Here is a 21,193-nt window from a genome sequence, read left to right as displayed (position 1 = left end):
TTTCCTCCTATTTCTTTTTTTTAATGTTTATTTATTTTGAGAGAGAGAGAGAGAGAGAAGCCCAGGTTCGATTTGGGGCTCAAGTCCACGAACTGTGAGACCATGACTTGAGCCAAAAATCGAGAGTCAGACACTTAACTGAGCCACTCAGGTGTCCCCAAAGATCTTATTTTTAATAATCTCTACACCCCACATGCGGCTCAAACTCCCAACCCCAAGATCAAGAGTTGCACGCTCTGCCGACTGAGCCAGCCGCGGGCCCCTCTGGTGGTCTTTAAAATCAGCTTTCCAGGGGCGCCTGGGTGGCTCAGTCGGTTAAGCGTCCGACTTCGGCTCAGGTCATGATCTCGCGGTCCATGAGTTCAAGCCCCGCGTCGGGCTCTGTGCTGACAGCTCAGAGCCTGGAGCCTGTTTCGGATTCTGTGTCTCCCTCTCTCTCTGACACTCCCCTGTTCATGCTCTGTCTCTCTCTCTGTCTCAAAAATAAACGTTAAAAAAACATTTTTTTTAAATAAATAAAAAAAATAAAATCAGCTTTCCAATTCCTGATGAAAATCCCGCTGGCATCCTGATTGGAATTGTATTACTTTTTTTAGGTAAAAAGAACCGACCCCCTTACATACTGACTCTTGTCAGGAAGATTGTTTTTTCATTTATTCAGACCTTTTATGTCCTCCAGTCCAGTCTTACATTTTCCTTTGCGGAGAAAAATGCTAATTTTTTTTAATGTTTATTTATTTTTGAGAGAGAGACACAGAGACAGGGACAGAGTGTGCATGGGGGAGGGGCAGAGAGAGAGGGAGACTCAGAATCCGGAGCAGGCTCAGGCTCCAATCTCTCAGCACAGAGCCCGAGGCGGGGCTCGAACTCACAAACCGTGAGATCATGACCTGAGCCGAAATCGGATGCTTAGCCAACTGAGCCACCCAAATGCCCCAGAAAAATGCTAATTTTTGAGGCTGACCAAGACCCATTTTGAGTCCCAGAAATTCGGAAGGCCGTGCTGTCTTGCCACATACCCAGGATCCATTTATCCTGATTTCTGGGAACCCACTTTATTCATATGAGCTCAATTAAATTAGTTTAACATTTAGTTTCCTTTGGTTTCAAAGATCAATGAGATAAGTAGAGTGAAGCAAAAAGTGAGACATTATGTTACAACAGTTCAGACTCCTTCCAATATATATAAATATATATTTATATATATTTATATATTATATATATTTCATATTTTATATATTATATATATTTTATATATAGTATATATATTTACATATACTATATATTTTATATATATAGTGTGTGTGTGTGTGTATATATATATATATATTTTTTTTTTTTTTTTGCAAAACCCCAAATCAGCACTGGTGGAAGCGATCATCCTGCACATTTGAATATGCAGCCACATCCTTACACAGGCACATCCAAGCATGCAAGCCTCTCAACGTTTCCTCTGAGTCACGCGTAACAAATTAGCGTATTTGAATTTTTTCGTAAATAACTTGAATTTACCATCAGCTTTTATGCGTTGTTCAACTTGTATTTTCCGTGGGCAACATCAAGGGCTTTCAGAGGCAAAATTTAATATTAACACAATTGGGTTATGAATTAAGCCTGTACGGCAGCGGTAGTAGTCCTGGCGGTTCGGGGGGTGAGGAAAGTCTGGTGGAGGTAATGCTGTGTCCTACTAAGGTAACACAGCCGGACGGGCTGAGAAGGAGTTCGCAAGGTTCATGCTCAGCTTGAAGTCAGTTGGGGCACCTGGGGGGCTCAGTCGGCTGGGTGTCCGACTTCGGCTCAGGTCATGATCTAGTAGTCTATGAGTTCGAGCCCCGCGTCGGGCTCTGTGCTGACAGCTCGGAGCCTGGAGCCTGCTTCGGATTCTGTGTCTCCCTCTCTCTCTGACCCTCCCCTGTTCATGCTCTGTCTCTGTCTCAAAATTAAACATTAAAAAATTTTTTAAAAAGTCAGTTAAATCCGAGGTTTTTTTTTTTTTTTTAATCCCATCTGGTAATTTCTTTTATGTTTTTATTATTTATTTTTGAGAGAGAGAGAATGCAAGTGTGGAAGGGACAGAGACAGAGGGGGACAGAGGATCCAAAGCAGGCTCCGTGCTGAGAACAGAGAGCCTGATGCGGGGCTCGAACCCCTGAACCGTGAGATCATGACCTGGGCCGAAGTCGGACGCCCAACCGAATGAGCCACCCAGGCGCCCCAAATCCGAGGTATTTTCTAAGGTTTTACTCAGCAATCTATATTGTTGGAAAAGGGGGAAAGCGCACCAGGAATTTAGCTACCCTAAGCTGGGACAATCACTGAAAGGAAGAGCATCGGACATTTATTGGACACTGTGCACTGGACGTTGCTTTAGCCCCTCAGGACCCTCTGAGAAAGGCATGATTGGCTCTTCAGTTAAGTCCCTATTCCCTTTCACCCCTTCCGTTGTGGGGCCACATTCCTCCACAGGAAGAACACAGTAAGATGGGAACAGCGGCCACGGCGACCGTCCCTAACGCAGGTCTGTATTCGCACCACATAGGGAGTATCTGTTTCCTCCCTATGCTGTTTCCCTTCTCCCCGGTGCCCATCATTAATCACATCATTTTACATTTCCGTGCCGTCAGGAAACTTCAAAACACCCACTTGCTTTTTAAAATCAATTTGGAATCAGCGTTTGGAAGGGAATACTTTGATTCGAAAGACAGAACTAGCCACGCTGGATTAAAAAATAGTAGCTTCTTGTTCAAGTAAATCTGCATCCAACCTTGACAAAATGTGTAAAACTTCAAAAATAAATGAACTATTTCTTTTGAACAATTTTTAAAATATTTATTTTTGAGAGAGAGAGAGAGCAAGCAGGGGAGGGAGAGAGAGAGGGAGACAGAGCATCAAAGCAGGTTCCAGGCTCCGAGCTGTCAGCACAGAGCCTGACTCAGGGCTCAAACTCACCAGCTCAGCCGTGAGATCATGACCTGAGCTGAGGTGGGACCCTTAACTGAGCCACCAGGCACCCCATTACCTGTGGTTTTTTTTTTTTGTTTTTTTTTTTTTTTTTAATGTGGCTGCTAGAAAATTAGAAGGGACAGCTTTCCCCCACATTTCCACTGGATTTCCCTTTAAGCCTTTTTTTTTTTTTTTTTTTTTTTAAGAGAGAGAGAGAGACACAGTGTGAGCGGAGGGGCAGAGAGGGAGACAGCATTCGAAGCAGGGTCCAGGCTCTGAGCTGTCAGCACAGAGCCCGATGCGGGGCTCGAACTCAGGAACCATGAGATCATGCCCTGAGCCGAAGTCGGACGCTCAACCGACTCAGCCACCCAGGGCCCCTGAACAATTTTTATTAGAAATGTCGTTATATGCTTTCTGTGCATCTTGTTTTCCTGTTTATAGATAGTATTTATGGACAAGATTGGCAATGGTTTGATGGCTACTGGAAACGGTTAACTGGTGTGTGGGGTTCAGTATACTGTACTGATTTCGAGCACAGGCAAAGTTATCACTAAGGGAAAAAAACTCCACTTGTAACGACCAAAGTATGGCATAGTCACACGAACTATTAAGCAAGTGCTACAACATTTTACAAATAAATTCTAACCTATCTAAAATAATTACTTTTGGCTTCTGGGATTAAATGATTTTACTTTACTTTCAAGGTAACTTTTTTTTTAATATCCCAACTTTTCATGATGTAAAACCCAGCTACTTTCCATCATCTATTTGATTCATCATCTACCTAAGCCTAATGTTTTAAAACTTCCGTCTTAAAATTAAATATTTTTGCTGCAAACTCATGTAACAACATTGCCAGGCAGATGTACCTTTAGAATCTGTAAGGATCAAGAGAAATTATCCATATTTTGGTTTCACAATGCTTATTTAATGGGAAAAAAACATCTAAATGTCTGACAAATTATATTCTAGAAATAAAATCCTATGCAGTGCTTACAAATGCTATGCAAGTGTATTTATTAACATAGGGACAAGTTCACAGTATTAAGAAAGATTACAGAATAGGATGTATAATGACATCATTTAAATCTGAGAAAAATGCATTTTAAAATACTGGTTTAGAGGGGAGCCTGGGTGGCTCAGTCAGTTAAGCGTCTGACTGGCTCAGGTCACCATCTCCAGGTCTGTGGGATCAAGCCCTGCGTCAGGGTCTATGCTGACAGCTCAGAGCCTGGATCCTGCGTCTCCCTCGCTCTCTGCCCGACCCCCACTCATGTTCTCTCTCTCTCAAAAAATGAACATAAAAAAAACCATTAGGGGTGCCTGGGTGGCTCAGTCAGTTAAGCGGCCGACTCTAGCTCTGGTCATGATCTCACGGTTCTTGAGTTCAAGCCCCATCTGCTACTATTAGCACAGAGCCTGCTTGGGATTCTCTCTCCTCTCTCTGCCCCTCCCCTGCTCGAGCGCTCTCTCAAAACTAACACATAAGAAATAAAATAGATGCCTAGTAAATGAATTATGGGTGCTTTTGGCTTTTGTCTGCATTTGAGTTTTCCCCCAGTATGACTCACCTGTGTACTTCAATTACACATATACACATACCTTCCTCCGTGTACCAGCCTACTCTCCCTAATTTTTGTCCCCATGCCCACATTTTTGCACACTCTCCCCTAACGGTGCTACAACAGACCACCTTTTCTCTGGGGCCTCTATGATTGGCAGGTCGTCATACGAGGCACCAAGTTCTAGGAGTCGGTCTTCTGATTAACCCACATTTGAAAGGTCCAACTGAACCTCTGACAAGCCAAGGGAATGAAGTGTTCTTACTGGTTTTGCTAGTTAACAAATTGAAACCGGATTTGTTTGCATTATTAAAAAGCTATCTTCCCTGTCCTTTCAGGATGTCTGAATTGACATCCATTCAAGCATTCTTATCTTTCAGTTCTTTTTGCTCACAACTACTTGTTTAGAGGAAGAGGTAACTTTTTGTAGGTACCGATTCTAGAAAATATGCCTTGGGTGCCTGCCTCAGTTGGCAGAGGATGTAACTCTTGGTCGTGAGTTCAAGCATCATGTCGGGCTACAGAGAGAACTTAAAAATTTAAGAAGATGCCTCAAAGTAGCTTGCTTTTTCATAAAATAAGGTGGGGGTTCACTTTTTCAGAAGAGGATGCGCAAGGCAGGTAGGATCTAGTACTCCCAATCTAACTTTCTACAAGATAATCTTAGATAAATCTTCCTGAAAGAAGTAAAAACAAAACTCTCTTATACTAGTAAATCTCTTTATTAGCAGGGAGTCCCGAACCGAGGAAACCTGTGACTGTAAATAATGATCAGTTCCTAGGGGTGGTGAGCGTTAGGTCGTACAAGATGGGTCGTAGGGTTAAAGTTCTAGTTTTCTTCCCATTGGTTTTTAGAGATGTTTATTTTTGAGAGGAAGACTGTGAGCAGGGGAGGGGCAGAGAGAGAGGGAGACACAGAACCTGAAGCAGGCTCCAGGGTCTGAGCTGTAAGCACAGATGCTTAGATGTGGGGCTCGAACTCCCAAGTGGGGAGATTGTGACCTGAAGGCAGATGTTTAACCCACAGAGCCACCCAGGCAGGTGCCTGGAGACCACTTTTAACTGCTATGTATAGACAGGTGCTAGTGAAATTCTGGTACAATAAAATTCTATCAAGTATCCCCGCACAGGGAGAGAATGTTTTCAGTTCAGTGCTTAAATTTACATACCCAGACCCTGTGCTATCTATACTTAGAAACTACAGGCAACTCTTGTTTATCCTGCCTCCAGGCCCTCCGTGGAGTAAGGACCACGGAGAACTGGGGAACATGGCTCCCAGGCCCTGCCCCCTCCCCAGGGGTTACTACAGCCCTCCTGTGGGCGCCCCTTCAGCCCAGGTCAACATCCTTTTTCCACTGACGTTCCGTAGTTCCAACAAAGGGGCCGCACTTCCCCACTCCCTATGAAGTTGCTCAAAATAGCCACTCCCGTGGGACAGTCTTAGCAGAGGTGTGAGCCCTTGGGGACTCCTGTTTCCAGCGCATTCTTGCCCCCCAGTATTCACTCCAGGGCAAAATAACATGTCAAGTGTTGAGAGGTTTAAACGGTTTCCAGGTCTCCCCTTGTTCAGTGGTAACCCTGACCTGGTGCTTTCTCTGGCCGTGTTTGCATTTGCCGATTCGGCGCAAGTCTCCAATACTACCTCTTGAAGACCATTTACACGGCAGAGCAGAAATACGATATATAGGAGAACAAATCTCAGAATAATATGCAAACACAAACCACAGTAGATGCAGTTCTAGCTTACTCAGTACTTACAAGCTCACTTCATATGAAGAACAAAGAGTTACGTTTAGTTTGCTTCAGAGGACGCTGGACCATTTGCTCACTATTAAATCAATTTAGGCCAAAGTACCTTCAAAGAACGCTGTACATGTTCAAGTATTACAAAAAAAATTAAATACTCCACTTTCAAATTTTAAGAAAACTCTGCAAGAACAAATGTGGAAATTCTTGTAATAAAATATAAGCCAGAACTTAATTTATGTGCTTCAAGAAATTCTTTCATAATTGAGTTTTTATTTGTTGTTCTGAGGATCAGTACAGACAATTCAATTTGTACATAATTCGTAATGTACGTACCGAAAACCTAAAAAAACCATGTAGCTGTGGTTCTTTTCTCAAAGTTATTCCAGTGACCTTCCAGCTTAAAATTTGGAGGCAAATTTCCCTTAACAGTATATCAAGTACCGGTATCTTCAAATGTTGATATGCTGTTACACTGTTAAGTCCCATTAATTCACAATTTAATGTCATATACGCTACATACTCAAATTTTCAATCTCGCACAGCACATTAACAAAGTTACTAGGAAACTGGACTACCACGACCAAGATGTTACAGAATGCACAAAATTCTGACAGGGAGAGCCAAGATCAAGGAGTGGTTTTCTTTAGGAAACAATTCTACCAAACAACATGGGAATAGAAGTAATTTAAAATGTTCAAGACATATTAAATGCACAACTGACTCCAAATTGCCATTTAGTATGCTTGGTATTATAGGATATAAAAACTACCCCATCTATGGAATGTTAAGCTGACACCCAAGACGATCAAAGCCTCCCATATTCAATATCCCACTATTTTCTGGTTGTACCAAAAAATAAACAACCAGCAAATGATTTCACCTCTTAAAAAAAAGCATTTACACTTAAAAAATGGGATGAGGTGGGATTCCCTCCTTCTTAAAAATGTTTCTAGAGCTACTAAAAAACTTGCATTTACAAAATAGTTGATAAAAATATTCCTCTGGATTGTACAAGAAGGGAGACAGGGACCACTAGTAAGACATGGGATATGATACTAATCAGACTTGGCTTCTTTCTCTCCTGCTTCATCAGAGGCTGGACTCTGCAAATCAAAGAAAAAATAATGATCAAATATTTGATTTCTGGGTCACTGTTACGATCTCCAAGATTTTTAAAATTTAATGCAATGTAAGTTTTACTTCTATGTAATTACAGGTGACCCTCGTTATATGTAGATTCTGTATTTGTAAATTTGCCTCTTCACTAAAATTTGCAACCATAAAATCAATACTCATGGCACTTCAATAGACTTAAAACTTTCTTTGCAATGCCAAACATGCACATTCCCAGCTGGGATGGTTGTTTCAGTTCTAAACAGGTGCCTTTTTTGCAGTTTATTTAAAGTGCCATACATTTCACATTTCTTTTTCTGTGCTTCTTGATGTTGACTGGACTAATATAATACCATCTACTATGGCTAAATGCAAGAAGGTTGGGATGTGCCTTATGGAGAAAATACGTATGCTGGATAGCATCATTTAGGCCTGAGTTCCAGTACCATTTCTGTTGGCCCAGTTCAAAGCTGATGCATCAACAACACGTATTCAACAGAAACACATAGATCATGCACCAACTGTTTGATGGAAACGTGATCACAGTGCAGCTAAGAATCTAATGTCGTATTTCCTCCATGTGCAATTTTTCAGTATTCACACAACCTTCTAGAACACAACCACCATGAATATTAAGAATCAAGTGTAGTGTGATAACATGTACCGGATGGTCAAATTCTTCCCTAACAGCTAGATTAGTAATCTCATCATAACATCACCGGATATTTGATGTGTGGTCAGAACTACAAATTAAAAGTAAATTGTGGCAACAGATTTCACAAGTTAGAAACAAGTGGTTTGTTGTTTTAAGATTTGATCTATAAATGTTTTTAAAATACCACACACTATTTATCTTTCCAGGTTTAACCAGTAACATTAAAAAAATGCTTGGCTTAAGAAAAACTATTTATTGAAACCTGTAGCCTATTTGTTTAAGAAAAGGCCTCTTCTCGTGGCTTAAAAACGTAACGATTAGGGATACCAAGTCTTTTTATTTGCTTGATCTAAGTTATTATTTAATCCTAAAACAAGTAGCCACTTTTAAGAAAAATGGACTTATCTGATAGTGGGAAAAATGTCCCAAATGAGGAATGGATTCAAAACATTTTTGAAGCAATATCCAAAATAAAAACATGATTTTTAACAGTTCCATAGATGGCAATTTCAAAAATAAGGGCCTAGGTTGTTTGTTTAAACAATATCCCAAAACATGAAAGAAAAAGGAGTGTTACACCATTTGGTATATTAAACCTTTTAAAAATTAACTCACGTCAGTAGTTATTATAACGAATCCTGCGTACAACATACGCTGTACTTGTGTGAACTTGTTACTGGTGAAATTCTGAGCATATTAAAAGTTCTTATTCACGCCTTTAAAAAAAAGCCATCTGGGGCGCCTGGGTGGCTCAGTCAGTTAAGCGGCCGACTTCGGCTCGGGTCATGATCTCATGGTCCATGAGTTCAAGCCCCGCGTCGGGCTCTGTGCTGACAGCTCAGAGCCTGGAGCCTGTTTCAGATTCTGTGTCTCCCTCTCTCTGACCCTCCCCTGTTCATGCTCTGTCTCTCCCTGTCTCAAAAATAAATAAAACGTTAAAAATAAAAAAATAATTTAAAAAAGCCATCTACCTACTGATTTTAAATATCTAATAAAAGCCATCTGTCTATTCATTTGATGTTACTGTACAAACCTTTGTTAACATTGTAAGAAAAAGACAATAATAAAGACGGTCTTATCTGCTACATAAAAATATACAACAGATTATCTATGGTTCAGAGTCCAATCAACAACACACAGCACTTCTGACCTCCTCGTTTTTAGTTTCTCCGTTTTCTGCAGGTAAGTCTTCTTTTGTTTCTTGGTTAGCCACTTCAGCCTGTTTTCCCTTTGCTCCCCTTTTCCCCTTTGTTTGCACTTTTTTGTCTGAAGATTTCTCCTAGGATACAGTAAGAGTATATTTTAAGTAAAAACTTGGCACGAACATTTTCTCAGTTGCTATAGGGCTAGTATCCCCACAAGAGTTGCAATGTCAACACGATGTCACACATCAGCCTGAGATCCAGGACACATCTTTTACGGAAGACACTTTAAGGTCCATCGCCACTAGTCAGGACAACATCGTTCGCGAAGAACTCTAACCGTACTGGCATTATCGAGCCTCATTAGACTTCTGTTCTCTAAACCTAAAGCCTGAGCTACAATCCTCCTCTGCCTTCTCAATCACCCACTATTCTCTGAAGTTCCACATGAGCAAACAAAGGAGGAAATCTCTTTCCACTGTAACCCTACCCATCCCCAAACTTCTTTTAAGCCTGAATAATGATCAAATTGTCATATATCCACTGTCCTGACAAGATGTTCACCCTCACAGTAAGACCATTCACCTGAACACAGCACCATGCTGTGTGGTCAGGTTGACTATCCTGCTACAGCTAATCCCTTGATATTATATAATGAGTAGCTAAAAGGATCCATTTTGAGTTTATCGTTTTCATTGAGATGTTTGAAAAATCTGAAAAGCACAGGTATTAGTATGACGATAGAAGAGGTTCAAAAATGTAAACCACTTTTAAGCAATATTAAAGTGCTTCTGGATACCCTCCATCAACGGGGAAGGAGTTTAAATCTTGACATTTATTCCCTGTAAATGAAGAATGCAGCAACAGCTAAATGAAGTTAGGTCACCAGGGAGTTGTATAAAAGAGCCCTAACAGTACTGACTGATATTTGAATTAAACAGCCACAAAGACATGCAAACAGGTCAAACGATTTCAATGCTAAGGGGACGGCGGGGGGACCAGTATAATGTATTCTAAACCAATGATGGCATTCCACATATAAAGACGGCATGACAGCCACTAATAATACACGAATGAACTAGAATTTCTGAGGACTGCCCGGGTGGCTCAGTCAGTTAAGCAACCGACTTCGGCCCATGATCTCGCAGTTCGTGAGTTTGAGCCCCACACTGGGCTCTGTGCTGACAGTGCAGAGCCTGCTTGAGATTCTGCCTCTCCCTCTCTGTAAATAAACTTTAAAGACTAAGCTTCCTTGTTAGGTGTCAACACTCACATGAAGGAAAAAAATAAAATTAAAAAAAAAAAAAACCCTATAAATTATAAATATAAACATTCAGGACAGCACCACTCATACTGGTACCATGAAGTATCACAATCACTTCTGTACTTACAAAACCATTCTCCTGTAATCTGATCTCTTTAGATTTCTCATTAATTTTGTAACCACTAGGGCACTAATGTAGAAACGTAAAAACCTTAAAAATGGAAACGAAACATACAATAACCTGGACTAAAACAACACCACTTTTAATTACCTATGGCAAGACAGATGAAACAAATCAATGTTTTCCTAACATACGTGTGTTTCAACCCTTAAAATAATTCTGAGAATTTTATACAAGTTATAAGTACATACACAGTGGCAAACATATACTTTGAAAACTGCGTCAGGGCACCTGGGTGCCTCAATTAGTTAAGCGTTCGACTTCCACTCCCTCGGGTCATGATCTAACAGTTCACAGGTTTTGAGCCCTACATCGGGCTCAGTGGGGACGCTCGGAGCCTGGGGCGTGCTTCCGATTCTGCGTCTCCCGCTCTCTGCTCCTCCCCCCCTCACTCTCTCCTCTCTCTCAAAAATAAATAATATTTTAAAGAAAAGTGTCTACACTGTAATTAATACATCAAAATATTTACCTTCCACTCAGGCTTTGACTTGGATTGCCCCTGAAAAATGTATTCTAGAAAGTAAAGTAAAACCAAGCCCTCCAACCCCGCATTTTTCCTTTGGCAAAGGAAAATTTGTCAACTGAGTTGACAAATTTGTTCCTCAAGGAAGACTTCCTGTTGGCCTCTCATGGACAGAAAGAAAAAAAGTGATTACACCTGATGTCCCAAACCCAACTGAGGATAAAATGTGAGGATAACAGGAGGATAACTTTTTTCACCAAAAAAAATTTGTACAGTAAATCAAAATATAGGACAAGGAACAGCAAAAAAAACCTAAGAGGGAAACAATCATACTACTTCAGCAAATTGGTTTATTGAAAGAACTCAAAAGCATCAAAGACGGGTAATAATAGTACAATAGCTCATTCTATCATCATGCAACAAGATCCACTATTTTTCTTGGCCATTCACGGCAAGTTCCCAGGCTACTTTAACTTCTTATACAAAGATGCACTGCTTTATCCTCTAGTGTGAAAAATACTAAATTAACGTACCACGCTTACACCTTCTGCAAATACTTAAAAAAAAAAAAATAGAACTTTCTACTGGAAAAGTTAAGATTTTTCTCAGTTCTGTGCAACGTTTAAATAAAGAAACGGAAAAAAAACCTTTGGCCTATGCAGTGCTAAGCTTCCATCTATGCTTTTAGAAAAGGGGCCTAACACCACAAACTCTCACTTAAGCTGCGGGTGAACAGTAATCACACCATGAATTTCCCCTGAAGACCACAGGGCTTGGCAAAGGGCGGTTTCGAGGCTCCACCTCAAATCAAACTTATAACGATTTACATAGATTTTGTTTTCCCAACTTTTCATACATATACTCAAGAACAATTTCATTCCAAAGACCTTCAACGTGAACAACGCAATCTCGAACCTACTCCAGGGAGACAACTATAATGTTGTTGAGGATTAACTCAAAAGTTTCTTCGGGGAAAAAGATGTAGGGTACCCCTCTGAACACAGCTGTTCCCCCTCCAAAACACCACAACAAACCCCTTACCCCTGCACACGGGATTCCCTGCACCTTGGCTTGAGAACTTTATACACCAAAACCTGCGTATCCCCTTTCTCCCGGTGGCAATCCTGGCTTTGATGTTACCGATCCTGGCTTTGATGTTACCGTCACAAAAGTACGCACAAGTATGCATCGAACGGGCAAACGCTGACCGGGCAAACGCTGACCGTGACGTACAACGCAAAGACCAGACAGCAAAATTGTTAGTATTTTCACTCGTCTTGAGTCTTGAATTCTGCAGCACAATGAAGGTAATGCGTTACGCTCCCGTGAACCAGTAGGACCAGATCCATTATTGTTTACCCAGGCCAAGGGGTAAAAAAAAAAAAAAAAAAAAAAAAAAAAAAAAATTGGTCGCTGCAATTATAAAACTTAAATAGAAAACAGAAACAGGAGACAATTTCCACTTTTCGGGCAAGTGTAACATCTGATTACTCTTGAGACTTTCAAAGTCAAGATCTTAGTCACCAACAATGTCACAAGACCGCAGAGTCGCCGCTGATGACTTTTTGTTAAGAGAAAGTCACGCGTCGAGGGGCGCTGCAGCATTTCGAACACACCGCGGTCCCGTAAGTTTGAAACCTACCTTTCCCGCCGCCTTTTTTGGCTTCGCTTCCACTTTTGCAGGAGCAGGTTTCTGAAAGGCAAAGGTAGCACTGAGTGTCTTCACTGGGCACGACCCCACGGAAAAGACACGCTTACGGGGCTCGCTTTACTTACAGCTGACAACCTCGCCGACCTCCTCTTGGGCTTTAGGAACAAAAAGGAAAAGGAGCAAGGAGTGAGCGGGGCAGTGCGAATGGGCCCCACCCCCGGGCACAGGCGCGGGCTCTTACCTCCTCCTTCGCCGCCCCCTCGGCGGAGCTGACCTGCGGAAGGAAGCACACGGACCCGTGGGCGCAGCCCGCAAACAAAAGTGCCCGCGCGCCCTGCGCCCGCCCGCGAGAACAATGCCCGGCCGCGTGACGTCAGCGGCTTCCCGCCGCCGCGTTCGAATCTCCCACCCGGCTCTTCGGCCGCCGAACGTTCCAGAACATCGCGACCGGGCGGCCGCCGCCGCCGCCGCCGCGCGAGCGCGCGGCCCGCCCGCCCGCCGCGGGCGCCGGGCCGCCTGCCGGGCCCTGCGCCGCCGTGGGCGAGGCGGGACCTGAGCCTCGCGGGGCGCCGCGGCGGGCCGGGCGGCGGAGGGCGCGCGTGCGGGCCGCCGCTCACCTTCCTCTTGGGCATCGTGGCGGCGGGGCGGGCGCGTGCCGGGTGCCTGCGGGCCGCCGCGCGCCGAGAGCCTTCGCGAAGCTGGGCTGCCTGGCCGCTACCGCTCCTCCCGCCGCCGGAGCTGCTGCGACCCGCGGCGGGGGCGGTGGGAGAACCGGATGGAACCGGATTGGGAGCCCGCCCCCTCCTCCCCCCGCGTCCCCCCGGCCGCTGGCTCCCCCTCCCCGCCGGCCGGGCCGCCCCCCGCCCCCGCCCCCGCCCATTGGCTGTGAGGCCCACCGCGCCGCGGCCCGCGCCCGGAATAGGTGAGGCGGGCCGTCACTCGACCACTGCGCCCCGCCCCCGCTCCCGGCGCCCCCACCCCCGCCCGGCGTCTCGCGGGGCCCCAGACCCAGGCGAGGGGGGCGGGGCCCCAGAGGCCGCTCTCACCTCACGGTAGTTTGTTTGAAGCCGAGCCGCAAAGTGCGGTCTGCGCGCCGATTGGCGGAGCTCCGCCACGTGATCGCCGAGTGGCCCCACCCACAGCCTCCCTAGTTACCTGGGCTCCCCCGGCGCCCAGAGAGCCTCAGGGATTGAGTCCGTCCGTTCTAGGAGTATTGGGAATGGGGCATTTATAGTTAGTCTAATAAACTGGGAAGGGAGAGACGATGGATTCAAGTACGAGCCAATTCTCCCTTCTCGGTCGGCAAGAAGGGCTATCTGTGGGCCCCAGTTTCACAGGCCTTCGGGAAGCCGGCCTCAGTGCGCAGGCGCCGGAGGGGAGGTCGTGGGAAGGAACGCTGGCGCGCGGGCTCAGCTCCCCGTGCCACTGCGCAGGCGCGGGTCTTTGCGACGTCTCTGGGGCTCGCGGCCCCCGGAGGCCCGTCTCTGCTGCGCGGTTTTTCTAGATCAGCTCTTTCTGTGTCGCTTTCTTTAGATCATCTGTTCCTTGAGGGGCCGGGGTCTCCACGGTCCCCAGGACGTGCCCTACCTCTCGCAGACTCCTGGGCCGGCCGATCCCTCCTTCCCTGAAGTGAAGCGGGAAGCACGCCCACCCTCTCCAGCCCGTTTTTAACCGGCTGCTCACCTAAGCACCTTTTTAAAGTGGAAAAAGGGCATCACGCTGGGAGGCTGAGCCGGGAACCCCGGAACCAGTGAGCTCACCTTTTACCCCATTTCTTTAATGAAGAAGAAAATTAGGTTTTTTAGAAAATTCTTTTAACGTTTATTTTTGAAGGTGGGGGGGGGGGTGGGGGGAGACAGAATCCGAAGCAGGCTCCAGGTTCTAAACTGTCAGCACGGAGACCAACGTGGGGCCGGAACTCGCCAACCGGGAGATAATGACCTGAGCCGGGGTGTAATGAGCTGAAGTCAGAGGCTTAGCCGACTTACGACCCAGGCGCCATAAAAATTACATTTAGAAGAAGGAATTGAGTGAGGTTACAAGTTTTTAATCAGAATTGTCAGCCGGAACTCTTGGAAAGAAGGAAATGTTGGAGGACTCTGCATCCAAAAGATAGGAAACAGATCAAATGTCCTTCATTTGAAGGGCCTGGCTAAACTATGGCCCCTCGCATGGTGTGATAGTGAACTACAACAAAGAATGAGCCAGCTCTTTATAGAGGAAGTGAATTTTGAAAACCACCAGTCAGACCATGTACCTCCTGATCTCAATAACTAGCGTCTTCCTTTCTCATTCAAGAAAGTCTGAGTCCTAGAGTGGCTTATAAAGTCCCCTGCAGTTTGGCCCAGTTCACTGATTTTCACAGATGCTCCTTCTGTTTCGTCTTCCTCTTCTCAAACAGGCTGGGCACCCTCTGCTTCAGGGCCTTGTCACCTGCTGTTCCCTCTGCCTGGAATGCCCTGCCTCAGACTAGTATGGCTCTCTTCTTTTGGGGCTTTGGGGCTTTGCACAGATTTCACCCTATCAATTAGGGCCTGTCCTGACCTTTCAGTTTAAAATTGCAACTCCCCATCTCTGTTCTCTGCCTTTTTTTTTCTACGTGGTGTCTATTGAATATGTAACTATATTGAATATAAAGCTATACATTCATTAGGCAACGCAGAAAGAATTCATGAGAACATGGTGCCAGCAGTTGGCTCTGTGGAGAACAACTAGCAGCAGGGTGAGATTAAAATTTATCCTTTTCTCTTTTTTCCTCACTCCTATCTGCATTACAAAAAAAACCCCAAAAAACAAAAAACAAACATCAGCCCCTGAGTTTATGGCACAGACATGTACTGAGCACCTGTGCTGTGCCAGGCATTATGTTAGGCCTTGGGGTAGAGAGACAGCAGACAGGACATGTGGGGTAAAGACTCTGGGTAATAGTTTAGAGGAGAGAAGGCACCCAAATCATCCTGGCGAGGGAAAGGGGAAGCCGCAGGCAGGACAGCACAGTCCAGGGCATGTGGACTTACTAGAATGTGACGGTCCCCCAGGGCCTGCTAAGTGGCAGTGATGGACACATGGAGAATGGCCAATGACAATTAGAGAAAAGAGACAAAATACAAAAAAAGGGCAAACTGCAGGGGATCATTTGATGCCAAGCTGAGTTTGGCCATTATCCAAGGAGATGCTGAAAGGTCTTTCGAAGGGAATGACGGGCTGAGATCTGAACTTAACTTGTGAACTTTCTCCCATGAGAATTAAAGCTGCACGAAGCCAGAGGTGATGAACTGGTGGCCTACAGTTTGCTTTGGACCAGGTTTGTTTGTTTGTTTGTTTTGTTTTTAATTGGCCCACATAAGAACATGGAGGAACAAGAATTCGATAGGAAAACCATTTGGCAGTGTCTCTTAAAGGTAAGCAAGCACTCCATGCCTCAGTAATTCCACTCCTAGAAATATGCCCAACAAAATTGCTTACATCCGTTCACCAGAAGACATGATGTAGAATATTCATAGCTGGCTTATTTTCATAGGCCCAGCTGGTAGCAACCGAAATGCCCATGAATTGGCACTGGAATGCCCATGAATTGCATGAATGGATGGAAGTCTTATCAGCAATGACAAAGAGCTACCTACAGTCACACACAACAACACAATAGGGGAATCTCACAAACACAGGTTGACAGATAGATGCAGCTCCAAAAGAATGCATACAGTGTGATTCCATTTACATAATGTCCAAAGGCAGGGAAATGAGTCTAGTCCATTAGGAGTCAGGAAACTAGTTCCTGTGTGCGGGTGGGGTGGCGAGCCAGTGGCTGGATGAGAAAGACTTTAGGGGGCTGGTCATGTTCTATTTCTTGGTCTGGATGTTGGTTTCTTGGTCTGGATGTTGTGTTCACTTTGTGTTCATTGAGCTGTGCTCTTAGTATATACATTTCTGGATACATAACAATAAAGTTTTAAAGATTTTTTTTTTTAAGCAACATGTCAAAATCAGACGATTTCACATACAGATTCAGCTCTTTACCTTCCCCTGGCCTCCTTTGTGTGCAGTCCATGGGATGCGCTTGACCTTGTAACTTATAAAGAGGCACTCTGTCCAGTTTGCCAGTGTCCCAGCCCTGCTGATTTTTCTCACCCATATTTTCTGGAGGAGGTCCCAATAATTCATTTTTGCTTTTGTTTCCCTTGCCTCCGGAGACGTGTTGAGTAAGAAGTTGCTGCGGCCAAGATCAAAGAGGCTTTTGCCTGCTTTCTCCTCAAGGATTCCGATGGCTTCCTGTCTTACATTTAGGTCTTGCATCCATTTTGAGTTTATTTTTTGTGTCTGGTGTAAGAAAATGGTCCAGGTTCATTCTTCTGCATGTCGCTGTCCAGTTTTCCCAGCACCACTTGCTGAAGAGACTGTCTTTTATTCCACTGGATAGTCTTTCTTGCTTTGTCAAAGATTAGTTCGTTGACTATATATTTGTGGGTCCATTTCTGGGTTCCCTATTCTGTTCCATTGATCTGAGTGTCTGTTTTTGTGCCAGGACCATACTGTCTTGATCATTACAGCTTTGTAATACAGCTTGAAGTCCGTCTCGCCCGTATTTTCTGCCTGGCCTCTGAAGGTGTTTGTGATGCCTGTGAGTAAACGAGGGTAATTGCAGACACCACTTTTTGTATTTCCATTTATTTTTGAAAGAAATATTTATGTGGTTCAACATTCTAAGGGCTCAGATTTATTTCCAGAGAAGGTTCTGTTCTACTTCTGTGCTCCTAGATATCTAGTTCTCCCAGGGAGAAACCAATGTTGCTGCTTGTGTGTCCTTCCAGAAATGTTTTGTGCATATACAAGCAAATGAATCTATACTTTTTGTCCCCCCACCCCTTGCTTTTCCATTCTGCTTGGCACCTTGCATTTTTCACTTAATGCAGTCTGTTTCCTATTAGCACATTTTTATTGCTGAATCATATCCTACTGTATGGATGTACCAAACATTTTTAAACCAATTCTCTGTTGACTTTCAAATAGTGCCAGTCTTTTGATCCTTCAAAGGATGCTGCAGTGTATAACCGTGTATGTCTGTGTGCTTTTCCTATAAAATTGGAAAGCTGGTCCCACTTGTTGCTAAACCTAAACACACACCCAACACAGGCACTAGAACCAGGCAGTGCTTGATCAAAAGTGGGAATGGGGCATCTGGGTGGCTCAGTCATCAAGCATCTGACTTCAGGTCATGATCTCACCATTGGTGAGTTCGAGTCCCACGTCGGGTGAGCTCGAGCCCCTCTTCGGGTGAACACAAGCCCCGCTTTGAGTAAAACACGAGTCCCCGGTGAGTCCCGCTTCTCTCTCTCTCTCCCTCTCCCTGTCTCTACCCCTTGCTCACTTGTGCACCCGCCCCCCCCCCCTCCGCAAAAAAGTGGGAATCTATACTGGATGATCCAGAATGTTGGATAATCACATGAAAACACGAAATTTTAAAAATTCCTCAAGAACCCTCAGGATCTTTGTATACAAGAATCCTCTCCACTACTCCACCCGGGGGTCCACGTGCCCCACTTTGGAAAATCCTGGATTGATGCTGACTGGTGGATGGTGGGGTGGTGATTGAGGAGTTCTAGTAGGATGGACCTTGGTGTATCTGAAGAGGGGAAACGGGGTTAGAGAAGAAAGCAGCGGCCAGGAAGTGCAAGACAGAAGCAATGACGGGCTGTAGTGGGGAACTGACGTCATTGGTCTGGACTCCAAGTAGAGGTGCGGTCAGGCTGAGAGGTCCCATGTCAAGTCAGGTTGTCGCAAGAAGGCACAGCAGGTGAGACGTTGTAAAGCAGTCGAGCCAATGAATGTTGGCTGTGGGGAAGACCAGTGGAAGGAAGGATCTGGGATATATTTTGGTGGGGGGAACTGACAGGGCTCTTCCCTAAACTGGGTGTGAAGGAGACGAGACAGACTTTTGGCTATGAGTAATAGAAACCCGTATCAGCATAAACAATAAGGAAATGGAAGCTCCTCCACTGTAGAATGTTCTGGACTGGGGGATTCAGCAGCTTAATGTGTTATCACAGTCCCAGTTTTTCTCTCCCAGTTGTTGTGCCTCTTTCCAAATTGGCTTCATTCTCAGTTGAAAGGGGAATTCTGCACATCACATCCAGATTTATAACATCCAGAGAAAGAAGCCCCTTTCCCCCAGAATCCCTTACTCGATTGCCTTTACTTGCTGGCCAGAATTGGGTGACATGCGAGGGGAAATGGGCCACCCTTAGATTAAATCAGCTCCCCCCCCCCCGGAGTTGGGGGTAGGGCCAGGGGTGCAGGGAGTGGATACCTGAACAAAAGAACGGTTCTGTCAGGAAGGACAAAGAGGGCAATGGGCTGAGAATCAGGTGCGTTTCTTAGGCTGTATGGGTGGGGGGCAACCAGCCAGGTAGGGATGAAAGAAGAGGGGTGCAGGGGTGTGGAGAGGGTGTGGAGGTGGTAATTGTAAAGTGCCCACTACATTGACCACTAGGATGTCACCGATTGTCCTGATGGAGCAGGAGAGGTAGGGCAGAAACCAGACTGAAGTTAGAAAGTAGGGGAGGGGAGGAAATGAAACATCTCCAGCCCCCACTGTGTTGTGCTCTACCGTGCTGTGTCTCCAGAAGCCCAGTCTCTGGGCCAGTGTGTCCAGGGAGTGAAGACATGATAAACTGGGGTAGGTGTGAGACAAGCCTGTGAGCAAGAGAAGGTTCCCAAGATGGTGGGAACACTGAATGCCTACTGTTCACCACTCTGTTGGATATCCACGCTGCTGCGGAAGGGGGAGGTGCAAGGGTGGCAGAAAAGAGCAAAAACCTAGGCCTCCATACGGAGCTTTTGATGATCACTGTGCTGAATGTGCCAGAAACGCCAGAACAGAGAGAGCCCTAAGATGACATAGTTGTAGAAGTCACCATGTAGTTATGTTTCTAGCCTGTTTGCAAACTTTATGGGTGCATGACTACATCATTGTTCTTAGATAATTGGAATTATTGTTATTACAAGGTTGCCTGTTTGGCAGTTCATCATACTGATTGTTATTTCACTTCATTTCTTTTTATTTTATATTTCATGTCATTTCATTTCACTTTTATGGTATCTGGGCATGTGCCCTTTCTTATTCTTTTGTTGTTATTTATATATTTATTATTTTTAAATTTTATTTAAATCCAAGTTAGTTAACATATAGCGTAATAATGGTTTCAGGAGCAGAAGTTAGTGATTCATCATTTACGTAAAACACCCAGTGCTCACCCCCACAAGTGCCCTCCTTAATGCCCATCATCCATTTAGCCCATCCTCCCACCCAACTTCCCCCCACTCCAGCAACCTTCAGTTTGTTCTCTGTATTTAAGCATCTCTTATGGTTTGCTTCTCCCTCTGTTTTTATCTTTTTACTTCCCTCCCCCTATGTTCATCTGTCGTGTTTCTCAAGTTCCATATATGAGTGAAATCATATTTATCTTTTTCTGATGTATTTTGCTTAGCATAAAGCATTCTACTTCCAACCACTTTGTTGGAAATGGCAAAAATTTATTCTTTTTATTGCTGAGTAATATTCCATTACATGTATGTATGTACATATATATATGTATATATATATACACATATGTGTGTATATATATATATACATATATACATATATATACACACACATATATATATATATACCACCTCTTCTTTATTCATGTGGGCTCTTATGATTGTTATTTTAGACAGAACAATAAGCCAGCTATAAATTGGTCACGTTATTCTTTTCTGCTCACAAGTGAACCTTGCCTTTCTAAATATGGAAAGCAAGCGTCTTAGTCTGTTCTGGCTGCTTTAACAAAGTACCATAGACTAGATGACATGAACAACAGACATTTACTTCTCATAGTTGTGGAGGCTGGGAAGTCCGAGACCAAAGTGTTGGCTGTTTCGATGTGTGACGAAAACCTGCTTCCCTGCTTCCTGGTTCCTAGATGGCTGTCTTCCTGCTGTGTCCTCAACTTGGAAGGAAGGGGAAGGCAGCTCTCTGGGGTCTTTATAAGGGCACCGATCCCATTCACAAGGGCTCTGCCCCCATGACCTAGTCACCTCCCAAAGGCCCCACCTCCAAATACCATCCTAATGGGGATTAGGTTTCAACAATTGAATTCTGGGGGAGCACAGTTCAAGAACATTCCCTGCATCTCTCCCAGATCATTCAGCTTCTGTGGCTTCCAAAGAGAATCACCCCCTCAAATGGGCAGCCACTTCATACTCTTTGAGACTTGAGCAGAAATATTCTACTCCATTGTTAAGAGGCACTTGTTCAACCAGACTCTTGCTATCACACGAAAGGGTTCAAGGTTTCCCTGGCTTGTGTGAACTCTAAAAGCAGAGGCAGCCGTATAGATGTGTTCAGCTGACATGGTTTGAGGGATGCCCATTCATAGCCTACAAGAGAAAGCTGTTTCCTTTGGTTAGATGTCGCCCCACATCTGTG

The 21,193-nt window shown here is 44.6% G+C and overlaps 1 protein-coding gene across 1 annotated transcript; it reads right to left on the bottom strand.

Annotated features, from left to right (window-relative positions):
- Positions 1-6,489: 6,489 nt before the first annotated feature.
- On the bottom strand, positions 6,490-13,507 carry HMGN1 (high mobility group nucleosome binding domain 1). The gene is made up of 6 exons (XM_053903069.1): positions 13,344-13,507; positions 12,968-13,000; positions 12,852-12,881; positions 12,718-12,768; positions 9,176-9,304; positions 6,490-7,360 (listed from the first exon to the last, which is right to left on the bottom strand). Exons 1-6 carry the CDS (start codon positions 13,356-13,358, stop codon positions 7,313-7,315), a joined length of 306 nt encoding a protein of 101 aa, XP_053759044.1. The 5' UTR covers positions 13,359-13,507; the 3' UTR covers positions 6,490-7,312.
- Positions 13,508-21,193: the final 7,686 nt, after the last annotated feature.

Source organism: Panthera pardus, unplaced genomic scaffold (genome assembly GCF_024362965.1).
Source record: "Panthera pardus isolate Hobbes unplaced genomic scaffold, ASM2436296v1 HiC_scaffold_16, whole genome shotgun sequence".
Lineage (NCBI taxonomy): Eukaryota > Metazoa > Chordata > Mammalia > Carnivora > Felidae > Panthera > Panthera pardus.
The sequence above is the reverse complement of the archived record's forward strand: the minus strand, read 5'-3'. Positions and strand labels throughout refer to the sequence as shown.

What these genes read in the sequence shown, in the direction of transcription:
- HMGN1 (XM_053903069.1), bottom strand. An exon ending in GGTCGGCGAGGTTGTCAGCT is followed by an intron (nt 12,769 to 12,851) that starts GTAAGTAAAGCG and finishes TTTGCCTTTCAG; the next exon opens with AAACCTGCTCCTGCAAAAGT. An exon ending in GAGAAACTAAAAACGAGGAG is followed by an intron (nt 7,361 to 9,175) that starts GTCAGAAGTGCT and finishes TTTGATTTGCAG; the next exon opens with AGTCCAGCCTCTGATGAAGC.